Source organism: Sorex fumeus, unplaced genomic scaffold (genome assembly GCF_029834395.1).
Source record: "Sorex fumeus unplaced genomic scaffold, SorFum_2.1 ptg000047l, whole genome shotgun sequence".
NCBI classification, from domain to species: Eukaryota; Metazoa; Chordata; class Mammalia; order Eulipotyphla; family Soricidae; genus Sorex; species Sorex fumeus.
The window spans coordinates 54,521,708-54,534,690 of NW_026606104.1; the positions used below are offsets into that span (position 1 = coordinate 54,521,708).

At 51.2% G+C, this 12,983-nt stretch overlaps 1 protein-coding gene across 3 annotated transcripts; it reads left to right on the forward strand.

Moving 5' to 3' along the window:
* The first annotated feature begins 1,549 nt into the window (after window positions 1–1,549).
* Window positions 1,550–12,845, forward strand: PPIE (peptidylprolyl isomerase E). 3 transcript variants are annotated; one of them, XM_056123426.1, is made up of 10 exons: window positions 1,550–1,607; window positions 2,938–3,036; window positions 4,496–4,539; window positions 4,937–4,963; window positions 6,557–6,638; window positions 7,117–7,217; window positions 8,734–8,857; window positions 10,386–10,571; window positions 11,802–11,944; window positions 12,079–12,845. In XM_056123426.1, the coding sequence occupies exons 1-10, from the start codon at window positions 1,577–1,579 to the stop codon at window positions 12,145–12,147; spliced, it is 906 nt and encodes a 301-aa protein (XP_055979401.1). In that variant the 5' UTR covers window positions 1,550–1,576; the 3' UTR covers window positions 12,148–12,845. The 3 variants fall into 3 exon arrangements, with proteins under 3 accessions (XP_055979401.1, XP_055979403.1, XP_055979402.1); XM_056123428.1 differs by having other exon boundaries at window positions 1,565–1,599; window positions 4,879–4,963; XM_056123427.1 differs by having other exon boundaries at window positions 1,571–1,599.
* The last annotated feature ends 138 nt before the right edge of the window (window positions 12,846–12,983 follow it).

The window sequence follows — 12,983 nt, forward strand, 5'->3', positions numbered from 1 at the left end:
CTGAGTACTGCCAGGTCTGGCCCAAAAACCAAAACCAAACCAAATGGGCAGGGGCAAAGGACAGGCCAGCGAGTATAAAGACAAGTGACATTGGTATGGAATCCTGCTGGGCTGGACAACAGCCATGCCCTGGCAAGGGCCATAGGGGCCCTGTTATCAGCAGGTATCCTAGAGAGTTCAGGGAACTCTGACAACAAGCAGGAGGGTGAATTGGAAGAAGTGAGACCCAACTTCCCTAAATCCTCTGCATCTACCTGGTATCTGGCCAGAGCACCTTAAATGTGGGGCCAGAGAGATGGTACAGGGGTTAAGGGGTTAAGGTACCTGCCTTGCAATGTGAATAACCCCAGTTCAATCCTCGGTATCACATATGGTCCCCCAGAACGTCCATGGTCCTGTCTGAGCAGAGAGCAGGAACAGCACGTGAGAGCCCCTGGGGGTGATCCCAGAATTCCAGTGTACCCCTCCAACATTAATGTGATCACAGAACCCCTATAAGCCCTCAGGGACCCCCCTCCCAACCTTTCACATCACTTGCATGGCCCCTACATGGCAAGACCCGACCTCATCTTTGGGCCACGTGGCCAGTGTAGTGTGAAGGCAGCCAGACAATACTGAAAGGAATGAGCATGGCAGTGCTCCGGTAAAACCTGATTTACTGCTAGGGGAAACTGTACTTCTGGGCTAGAGAAATAGAAGAAGGGTTAAGGTGCTTGCCTTGTAAGTGGCGATCCTTGGTGACTCCGCACCGCATATGGTCCCCGGAGTCCAGCTAGTAAGGAGTAAGCCCTGAACGGAGCCAGGAGTAAGCCCTAAGCACAGCTGGGTGTGGTGCAACAACCCCCCCCCACCAACCCCGCACTCCCCTTCGCACTTCACATATTTTTCACGTGTCAGGATCTATTATTATTGTTTTAATCCCCCTTCCCTCCCACACACAACTGTTTGAACCATAAAAAACACTGTTAAGGCAGGGGATTTTGCTCAAAGGTACAGCACAAGCCTTATTATGTGTGCGACCCTGGGTTGATCTCCCCGCATGATCAAAATTAAAAACAAAACAAGGCAATTTAGCGGTCCAGTTGTTTAAAAAAAAAAACGAATGAGGGGCTGGAGCGATAGCACAGCGGGTAGGTCGTTTGCCTTGCACGCGGGCGACCCAGGTTCGATTCCCAGCATCCCATATGGTCCCCTGAGCACCGCCAGGAGTAATTCCTGAGTGCAGAGCCAGGAGTAATCCTTGTGCATCGCCAGGTGTGACCCAAAAAGCAAAAAAAAAAAAAAAAAAAAAACCGAATAAGGGCAACCGGCTGCGAGTGGAGTATTTGTTATTATAATATATTATATATAATATATTATGATATAGTTATTTGCTTATGGGCTGGGGGTGAGAGCGCGGGAACCCGCTGCAGCCTCCCGCCGGTCTCAATACGCGCCTCCCCCAGCAGCCGCAGCTGGAAGCGGGTTGGCGTGGGTGGGCGGGGCCTTAGGAGACTGGGAAGGGGCGGAGGGGCGTGGCCACGGCTCGGGGGGGCGGTCCCAGCGCCAGCTTCCGGCGGAAGAGCGCGGGAGCAAGATGGCCACTACCAAGCGTGTGTTGTACGTGGGTGAGCAAGCGCCGGCGCCCGGCGGCGTTCGGGCGAACCGGACCCCGAATCGGTGGGGGGGGGGAGGGCCGGGATGTGCCCCTGGACACGGAGGGCTGCGTGTAACTCTCCGAGCCGGAGCGCTGACCGTAGCTCTGCTTCGTTGTGGGCCAGAATGTCACGGACTTGCCCGCCGCTCTTCCGAGTCCCCCCCCCCACACACACACTTAGATGCGCTTTATCGAGAACTTCACCTCCCCGGCCCCGGCCTGGCCAGAGGGTGATTCTGCGCCTCCAAACCCTCGCTCCCGTTCACTTGACAAACGGTTGCCGCAAGATGATGCAGCCCCGGGCCCTGCCCCGCGGAAGGCGTCCCCGGCTAGCCAGGCCTACGTGAAAGTAGCCTCCGCGGTGCAGTTTGACGAGGCCTTTGAGAGGACCCACGTGATGACTTGGGCTTGGGTGCTGGGAGACACGACCCCCTCCTAGGGGGGTGGAGGCCATCGGTCATTGTGCCAAGCAGCTAGCGTCCTCACGTGGCAAATGTGTTTGCTGAAAGGGAGCCGCAGGAGCAGTAAACCCTTGCTTACACTTGGGGAACGGGATTTACCGCGGAAACCCCCGAGGGTTGGGAAAGCAGAGACTGAAAGAACCAGGCTGAGTTCAGGTCGCAGACCGGTGGACACTACTGACCTTATACTTTTATCTTGAGGACACTACGAAACCTTGAAGGTTTTCATTCATCTGTGGCACTGGGTTGAATCCTGGCAAGACGTGCATTTCACCACCAAGCCCTGCCCCCGGCCCCTCTTTTGTCAAGGAAGCGAGAGAGCTCAGGAAGTTGGAGTGCATACTTTGCAGGCAGGGGTTTGATCACCATGGCTTTGGGATCACGTGGACCCCTGAGCATGCACACACACACACACACACACACACACACACACGAAACTACTGCAGGGTCAAGGAGTAGCCCAGGAATTGGTGCCTGTGCAAGGACAGTTCAGTCCCCTCCCCCCACAGCACCACAGCGTGTACTTCTGGAGACCCTCCCCCATCTCCCCTTACTCCCCCCCCCTTTGTGGTCCTGGTGACCCCAGTACTGCTGACCTGTGCATTGCTGGGCCAGAGTATTGAACATTTTGACCTAATTGGTCTAGGATGGCTGGAAGTCATCTTTAGGCCACCCTGAGCACTGCTTGGGAGCACATCCCTCACTCCCACAAAGAAAAAGGGTTTGCAGTAATCCTGAGGCTCCAGGAGAGTCTGAAAGAAGGGTAAAGGGAGTGATGCTTATGTGATGTGCCCAGAGACTGACTTAGGACAGTGACTTAGAAGGCCCTTGACTTTGCAGGTGGACTCGCAGAAGAAGTGGACGACAAAGTTCTCCATGCCGCTTTTATCCCTTTCGGAGACATCACAGATATTCAGATTCCACTGGATTATGAAACAGGTGAGTCCAAGAACTTAAATGTAGTTGTGACAGCTGCATCACAGTGCTTTTTATGTTTTTGTGTTGTCTGGGGCATGAGGGGACCTCTGAAGCAGAGTTTGGATGACCCTGTGGGCCACTCACCAGGGATGCTCAGAGCTGTGATGTGATTTGATGCTGCTCGATCCAGCTGTGCTGGCGCGATGTGGTACCACGGGTGGAACCTGGGGCTCCTGCATACAAAGCATGTGCTCTTGTTCTCTAAGCCATCTCCTGGCCCCTTGCCCCTAGGCCTGGGATCTTTATATGTTAAAGACAATAGGTTGGGGTCAGGGAGATGACTCATGGTAGAGCACATGCCTAGTGTGTGTGAGACTCCTGAATTCAATCCCTGGTACTTAGTGTCTACCGTGCTTCCATAGTACTGCAAGGTGTAACCCCCTATTTAAAAAATAATAATAATAATAAGGTAGAGCTAGAGATATAGAACAGTGTGTAAGGCACTTGCCTTGCACGTGGCCAGCCCAGGTTCAATCCCTGACTCCCCATATGGTCCCCTGAGCCCTGCCAGGAGTAAGCCCTGAGCACTGCCAGTGTGAATCCCAAACAAAACCAATATTTATCTAAGTTTAATTGGTAATTAAATTGACACTACTATTCTTGGCCTTTCCAGTTTTGGCAGCACCTTCTTGTGGATAAAGATTGAGCATTATGTCTAGGTTTCAGGATTCATGCATTCTGCAGACTTGATGTTCAGAACGCGTATTTGGAACAAATAATTGATAGGTTAAGTACTTAATTTTTCTAGCTGACTTGCGTATATTTGTTATGGTTTTAGTTAGAAAACTTATTTAGTTATGTCCACTTAAAATTTGAGCGATAGCACAGTGGTAGGGCGTTTGCCTTGCACACAGCCAACATGGCCGACCCGAGTTCGATTCCTCCGCCCCTCTCGGAGAGCCCGGCAAGCTACCGAGAGTATCTCGCCCGCACGGCAGAGCCTGGCAAGCCACCCGTGATGTATTTGATATGCCAAACACAGTAACAACAAAATCTCCAATAGAGATGTTACTGGGCCTGCTCGAGCAAAATTTGAGATGAGGGCCTGAGAGAGGGCTCAGCTGGCTGCTCTGTGTCCTGGAGGACCATTGCTGGAGGTCCAGGTTCAGTTCCCAGCACCACCTGGTCCTCCCATGCACCAGGAAACTCAAGCACTGAGCTGGGAGTAACTGCTGAGCACTACCAGGTGAGACCTCCTCTCCACCAAAAAACTAAGTGCAAAATACTGTTCAAACAAGGTAAAAAAAATCAAAGAATGAGATTCCATCTTAGCGAGTGGGCAGAATTTCTATTGTCGCTATGGTAAGAGGCTGACTTCACTTTCTTGTGACCATCTGTTTCTTCCCATTGCCCCAAATGGTTATTCACTGCGGTTTTTTTTTTTCTTCTTCTCCCCCTCACCCCCATTTTCTTTCCCCAGAAAAGCATCGAGGATTTGCTTTTGTTGAATTTGAGTTGGCAGAGGTGAGAAAAGTCAGTCCTACCTATGTTTCATCCTTTCTTTGGTTGAATTTCTGGACCTTAAACTGCTGCTTCCTGAGAGACAAGTGGTGGGATTTGAAGGGAAGCTTTGCTCACTCAGTCAAACTGCACAAGCTGAATAATACCGCCCATCCGCCCAGACCTCTGTGCTGCTCTGCCAAGCTTCTGTGGCCCTGCTCATGGAGCATTCTTGCCCCAACCCTCGGTGATTAGTTTCTGTGCCTTCTACCTGTGCTGAAGTCAGCCAGGAGGTACTCTTCCCAGACAGAGGAAGCAGAGTGGTGACTTGTGTCTGGGTTCTTTGCCTGAGTATGTGTTTAGACGCCACTAGAAAGATTCAGCTGCAAGCCTCAACGTGGATCTTGTCTTTTCTTGGCAGGATGCTGCAGCGGCTATCGACAACATGGTATGGCTGGAAGTCTTTGTTGGGACTGATGTTGCTCTTGGGTGGCACAGAGGATGCTTATTCAGATACTGGTTCGCTGATCCTCCAGAGTCAGAAGATGACGTGGACAAGTGAAAACTGCCACGTGGAAATACTCATTGTGAATTCATTGATTCTAAACTTAGTCCTTCCTCAAAACATTCTTCCTCATTTAATAATCTTGTAGATCCTAATCATTCCTGTGGGTCACTCCCTGGCTTGGCTGCCCTTTCCCAGGATAATACATTGCAAACATAATGCGAACTGATTGCATGATGAAAGTGCATATTTTGCAAAAAGAGGCAAGGTTTTGTGAAATGTTTGATCAGTTGACAGTTGAGGAAAGAAATTCAATAAGGATGTGGGTAGGGTGAGTTACTGAGGCAAATGATTTGGATAGCGTAGAGAGAGCCTTTTGAAAAAAGATTTCCTGTCTGTATGTTCCTCTTTGGATCTTCTGGCTTTTCATATTAGCTAAGAAGTGGAAGATGTTGCGTCCTGCTGGCAATGGATTTTAGGGGCGAGGTGGGATGCTCAAATCAGCATCCAGAGTGTTGTTCTAGAGGAGTGTTGTTCCTTAGAGCACAGCTAAGCCCTAATTTCACTATTTTTGTGAAGTAAAATAGTTTCATTTCAAGAAATTTACTTAGAGATATGAGGAGAGAAGGAGAGGTTAATATTCAAGTGAGAACACAGGCTTCTCTAGAAGAGAAAAAGCCAAGTTCACATCTCAGGTCAAGATGGGGCAAATCACCAAGGTCGAGAAGGCACTATGCCTGGATTTCTACTCCAGTAAATTTATTTTCATTATATTCAATCTTGGCAAATAAAATCCCAGTCAGACGTTCTTTCTCATCATGGTTTATCATGATATTTTCTTCACGGCCTTAAGTCGATGTTCTTTAATTTGAAAGGAAACCTGGGTACTTGGAAGCTGCGTTTTCTCGGTGATTGCTGAGCCTCTGAAGTCCGGGCTATTTCTGGCAGTAGCGTCTGCTTATAATGACAACTCAGGGAGAAAACCCCTCAGTGCTGTGAGGTGCTGCACAGCCTGTTAGGGACAGTAAGTTAGGGGCCTACCTCATAGAGCAGAAGTTGTAAAAAGCAGTCCTTTTTTTTTTTTTCTCATTAAAAAAAATTTTTTTTTAATTGAATCACTTTGAGATACTCAGTTACAAAATTGTTCATGATTGGGGTTCAGTTATAGTGTTCTGACATCCTTAGTTTCCCCAGTTTCCCTTCCTACCTAACCCTGCTTCTGTGCAGATACTTTACCTCTATCTTGTTCTCGTTCCCTTTCCTTTAGGCATTGTGCTATTGTGGTTTGCAATATAGGTTCTGAAAGGTGTTGTATATATATATATAATCTCCTTTCAGCACTTAGTTCTTGTCCAGAGTGATCATTTCCAAGTATCATTGTCATAGTGACCCCTTCCCTCTCTGTCCTAACTGCCCTCCACACCCCCAACCCGCCCCCCATACACACTTTGTGGTAAGCTCTCAGCCATGGACACTTCTGATCCTTGAATCCAATTCTCTTAACAGTCTCAGCAACAGGCTTTGTAATCTTTTCAGAATGAATCTGAGCTCTTTGGACGGACAATCCGTGTCAATTTAGCAAAGCCAATGCGGATTAAAGAAGGCTCTTCCAGACCCGGTGAGTGGCCACATCCTCCATCACGTCCTCTGAGTAGCCTTAGTTGTGGGGCCTTTGTTTTTGGGTGCTAGGGATCAAACAGAAGGTTTCATACATGCACTCTGTAGGCTCTATCAGCCATATCCTCGGCCCCCTCAGTTGTGTTTCTTCCATTTACTTGGAAGTAGGTGCTGACCACTGCTTCAAGTGGACAGGAGTGGATGGTGCCTGTCGGTGAAAGGCATGTGCCACCCGGCTTGGGGTCAAAAAAGTCTGAGCATCTCAGCAAGCCGGAGTCACTGCTTCCATTCTGTGTGAAAGTGCCTGGTCCCTTACCTTTCCTCCTGTTCTCAGCATTTGACTTCTGGAATGTTCCAGAGGGGCCCAGCCACTCCCTGTGTGTGGCCCTTTCACTCAGTCCTGCTAGGAGCTGGCCCTCTCTGCTGGCCTTGCCAGGGGGACTTTGCTTTCTTAACCTGGACTGGTTCTTCCCTTTCAGTTTGGTCAGATGATGACTGGCTGAAGAAGTTTTCTGGGAAGACTCTTGAAGAGAGTAAAGAGGAAGAAGGGTCAGAGCCTCCCAAAGTAGAAACCCAGGAGGTGAGACCGGCGTGTGCTCCCAGGGAGGCCCGGGCCTGTATGCAGCCTGTCCTGGCTATGCTGGTGACGCTCCCTCAGTTTCTCCTGGAACTCTCCCTCTCCCTTTCTGCCCCGAGCCATGGCTGCAGCAAGCCTCACAGGCAGTATGCTGTTGCCTGCTGTGGACCCTCCCTCCCCTGATCCTATTCTTCCTAGAGCTCAGCGACTTGTTCCTGGCCCGTGCACACACGGACGTCAGACATAAACGTGGGAACCACGCACAGCACATAAATAACCCCTTGGTCAGTGGAGTCACCGGAGGCCGTCTTGGCCCACTTGTTTCAAATAGCTGGAGTATCGCCATGTTCTGCTTCGTCTTTCTCCAGAACCATCCGCTTCCCTCCTCCCGGTTCCTCCTGATCACCATGTGGCCTGGGCTTGTTGCCGTGACTGTGTAGCTCCTCAGTAGTCCCTGGCTGCAGTCTTGGCCTCCTCCTGTCTTCAGCAGATGGCTGTGATGTTCTTTGGAAACCCAGCTCTCCTCCCCGTCACCTGTCCCCAGGGAAGGCTGGGAGGGACTCTCCATGCTTGTCCTGCTACTGCACCTGTGTCTTCTGCACCTTGCAGCCCCCACTTGCCACACTTGGTGAAACCCACAGCGGGAGCCCTACCCGGCCCCCGCCGTCTCTGCCTTTGTACAGGCTGCTCCCGTGCTTAATGCCTTTCCCTATCTTTCTAGGCAGTAAACCAGTAAATGTTGTGAAACAGGATCCCCCAAACCCACCAGCAGTGATCCCTGAGCACTGCCAGGTGTGGCCCAAACCAAAAAAGAAAAAAAGCATGGGCTAGGGGAGAAAGTGGTTTCAGTGTGGATTTTCATGATCTCAGTGAGTTCGGGCAAATAGGGAATTTGGTTTGCCTTGATTTGCTGTCCCTAAGCGGGGATGGTGGTGGTGCCACTTCCGGGTGGCCGAGCAATAGACAGGCTGTATTGCAGCACGATTCAGACGGTGCTCTGCACAAGGAGAGTGCTTCTTACTGGCCCCGCTGTGCCAGTGCTTTGGCAATGAACAGTAGCAGCCTGTTGGCACATCAGCCCTGTTTACACTAAACCACATCAACGGGTGACTTTGCTCTTTGGAACCAAGGGGTGGCATTTTGGTTTCTCTGTCCTCTGCTTAGTCTTGACAACTTGGACCACAAAGCCACGACCTCTGTTCTTTGTGTTCATCTGAGCAATCGGCCCGGGGAACAAGGGAGGCTGTGGGTCATCGTGGGTCAGCAGAGCCTGGAGGCAGGTGACTGGGCGGCAGCGGCTTTGCAGGGGAAGAGTCTGAGGTGCGGTGGAGCCTGTTGGGCCAGAGCACGCTGCTCTGATGGGAAGGCTAACTCCCTGTGGGCTCCCGGCTCTAGGCATGCCACTGGCCTCTGGGAGGCTCGTGCCTTCCACCTTCCCTCTCGGCAGAGGGTTCTGGGCTACACTCAGAGGGCTGTGTGCTCTTGCATCCCTCTAACCAGGCTACCTTTCTGCCCTCAGGGGGAGCCCGCAGCAAAGAAGGCACGTGCCACCCCTCAGGTGTACCTGGACATCAAGATTGGGAACAAGCCTGCTGGCCGCATCCAAATCCGCCTACGCTCTGATGTTGTGCCCATGACAGCAGGTGAGGACAAACCCCCAACCCGATCTCCACCACAGGCCCCAGCTGCCCCCTCGTGTCCCTGACAGCAGGTGAGAGACACACATTCTCTCTCTCTCTCTCTTTCTCTCTCTCTCTCTCTCTCTCTCTCAGACACACACACACACACACACACACACACACACACACGAGATTCTTTCACCCTGAGTATGTCTCAGGTAAGTCAGAGCAGGCGTTTTGTTGTTTCTTATTGTAATACCAGGGATTGAATCCAGGGCTTCACACATGAATGGACTTGCTGTCCCAAAGCAAGTAAAGTGCTTGTGTACTTTTTATACTTTATAGTTTTTTAAAAATTGGGGGTGGGCAGGGACTGAAGACTCCAGGCCACATGGTGGCAGCAGGGACATCTCCCTTCCTGTCTCCCCACCCCTTCAGGGTCCTGACTGTCACACTCACAAACTGCCTCCACTTGTCACCGGCCTTGATCAGAGACTCACAAATGAATCTCAGAATGGATTAGTTCCCTACAGAAGTGTCTCCAAACCTCAGTTGTTTACAAATTTAGAATTTCAGGAACGCATGCCACTTTGGCGGCTGTACGACCTCATGATATTCATGTTAAGCAATAGAAAATAAATTTTCTAGTATCTGCCTATGGCGGGCAGGCTTGAACAGTGGTGGGAAAATTCAAAATAATGGTGGTGGGAAGGTGTAATGGTGGTGGGATTGGTGTTGAAATATTGAGTGTAACCAATTAATGTGAACAACCTTATGAAAATAAAATTTAAAAATTAAAAATAATTGGGTTGGCGGTGCTCAAGTGCCGTTCCTGGCTCTGTGCTCAGGGGACCATAGTTGGTTCCTGGGATTCCAACCAGGATCATAGTTGACGTAGACATGCAAGGCGAGTGCCTTACTCTCTGTACTGTCCCTCTGGCCCTACTCTTGGTTTGAAAAGTGACACAAGGGGCCAGAGAGATAGTATAGCATGTAGGACTCTCGTCTTACATGCAGTTGACCCAGATTTGATCCACGGTAGCACCACCAGGCCCATCAGTAGTAAGTGCTGAGCACAGTGGGTAAGGCCCAAAAACAAAAATTTTAATGCTCTTGTTTTCATTCAGATCAGATAACTATTTCACTTTCTATAGAGAGAGAGATATATAGATATATAAAGCTTTTCGGGGAGGGTCACACAATGACCCGGGGGCCTCTCAAAGATGCTGGGGACTCCAGGGCTGCACCCAGCAATGCTTGGGGGACCATGTTGTGTCAAGGATCAAACTGAGGTCACTTGCTTTAACCCCTGAACTCTAACCCAAGAAGCATTTTCCATGGTTTTCTTTGGGGGTGGGGGGGTCACACTCAGTGGTGCTAAGCACTTGCTCCTGGCTCAGCACTCAGGGATCACTCCTGGCAGTGCTCAGGGGACCATATGGGAAGCCGGGGATCAAGTCCGCGTCTGCTGAGTGCAAGGCAAATGTCCTATCCGTTGTACTGTCACTGTGGTCCTTTTGGTCTTTAACCAGAGCCTTCCTTTCTCACCCAGAGAATTTCCGCTGCCTGTGTACCCACGAGAAGGGCTTTGGCTTCAAGGGGAGCAGCTTCCACCGCATCATCCCCCAGTTCATGTGCCAGGGCGGTGACTTCACCAACCACAACGGCACCGGTGGCAAGTCCATCTATGGCAAGAAGTTTGACGATGAGAACTTCATCCTCAAACACACAGGGCCTGGTGAGTGTGGGGGGCCGAATTGTGGGGGCCATGGTTCTGGCAGGTGCAGGGGACAGGGTCCTGGATGGTGAGTCAGCACCCCTTGATTCCTATCCTACCTCTCCTCTCCTTGCCTACACCTCCCTCGACCCCAACCTCTCCTGGATTCTCTCTGCCCTCAGTCCTCACCCTCATCTTGGCTAGATGCGCCCAACACTTGCTCTACCCGCAGCTGGAGCGCACAGAAGTATGCTGATGGCAGCTTGGGATTTAGGGCATTAGCTCAAGTTTTTTCATTAGCTGCCCTATCACACTGTCCCATTCCCACCTTCTTTTCTTCGCCAGCAGTCCACCTCTCCCTGCCCACCTACCCTCTCTGACCTCTCCCCCACTTAGAACTCGGGTCCTGCCGTGGACCCCAGCTGCCTCTACTTCCATTTCCCTGTTGGTGCTCAGCCCCTCAGCTTAAGGCATGTATGGCTTATTTTAAAATTTCCTTCCTTTGGGCCAGGAAGTGGCTGTGGATGGTACAACACATGCTTGGCATGTTTAAGGCCCCAAGTTCACTCTCTGGCAGTGCATGGCTCCCTAGGCATGCTGTGACCCCCTCAAAAGCCATCACCTTTTGTCCCCCTCAGCGAACATGTATGTCTTTGGCTTCCCCCACTATTCTGTTTTTGGGCTGCTCCCGAAGTGCTTGGGGAGCCATGTACTGTTGGGAATTGAACCAGGGTTCCTGCATGCAAGGCATGTGCCAGCTCCTGGCCCTCCTGGCCCTTTTAGGCAAAGGTTGGGCATGGAGCTGGAGAAATAGCTAGGCGGTCAAAGCCTGCACTGGGATCTGAGTTTGTGTATCCCTGGAGGCCTTGGAGCATCACTGGGGTGACTCTGGGAGGTCCGTGGCCCTGTCAACCCCAAGTAGCACAGCATCCTTGGGTCCCAACCCTGAGAGTTGGCTGGGTACTTCCAGGAGTGACTGGGATTACACTCCCTGAGTACTGGACTGGAAAGCCCCCAAAATAGTAATTATTTTTAAAATTTTAATGTTCTGTAAACTACTTTCCATTATCTCTTTCCCTCTGCCATATTTCTAGCACATTCCACTGACACAGTTTTAGCAAGATTCTGTTGAGGCCGTCTTTCAGTTTCATCTGACCCACTCCCAGCCATGTCCTCAGGGTGGCGGGAGGTGGGGGGCTTGGGAGGGGTTAAGCAGGGGTGCAAGAGCTGACGGATCCTTCTCTCCCCCAGGCCTGCTCTCCATGGCCAATTCGGGCCCCAACACCAATGGCTCCCAGTTCTTCCTGACATGTGACAAGACAGACTGGCTAGACGGCAAGCACGTGGTGTTTGGGGAGGTCACAGAAGGCCTGGACGTCTTGCGGCAAATTGAGGTGAGTGCCAGCCCTCGGGCTAGGAGCGGCCCTGGCCCTTTCCAGGAAGGGGACCCGTCTTCAGATCTTGGGTGTCGCAGACACCCTCTGTTCACCCTCCCCCACTTCTCACTTGTTCCCGCTCGCTCGCACAGGCCCAGGGCAGCAAGGACGGGAAGCCCAAGCAGAAGGTGCTCATTGCAGACTGTGGGGAGTACATGTGAATGAGTACACGCGTGTCAGAAGCCATCAACTGTGAAACGAGCCACTGGGGAAGTCACGTTACAAGGCAGGGAGTATCCTGACTTCCCACAGGGACTGCTGGTTGCAGACTGGGCCTCTTCCAAAGCTCTTTCCCGTGTTGCTGTGGGCCCGGGAGCTGAGACAGATCCTGTGGCCCCCGCCCCCATCCCGCCCACCCTAGCCCAAAGACGGCTGTGCAGCCTTTCCCAGGTCGTCACTGCTGCCTCCCTCCTGAGCCCACCAATAATAAGGCTCCTGGCTGGTCCTGGTGAAATACGCTACAGTTCTGGTAGTGCCTAGTCTGTATCATTGCTGAGACAGTTGGAGAATACACAGGGTGTCTGGCTTCCCCGTGACTTTTGTTTGCTCCCTGGAGGAGTCCTTGGGATGCCGAGAGATGGAGTCTCACCCCAGACCCCCTAGTCAGACCATTGTCAGGCAGTGGGAATGAAAGGTGCTGGGTCATTCCTGTTCGCACAGCTTCTTCTGGCCAAGCCTGTAACCAGCATGTGTACTTAGCAGTGTCAGTGATGCATTTGTTTGTTCACTTTTATTAATTTTTTAAAATGAGATTTTCTGTCTCAAAGTGCCTTCTCCCTGAGGTCAGCAAACCACATGGACCTAAAAAAATCCAACCTGCTGTGTTTTTTGTGAATAAAATTGTACTGGAACATGTCCACATCCCTTTGTTTACATGTCACTTGTGCCTGCATCCTCCCTGGAGTGGCAGAGTGGGATAGTTGGCAGTGGATATCATAAGGTCCCTGTACTCAGATTCTCAGAGAAGCATGAATCATAGGATGGGCGTGCAGAGAGG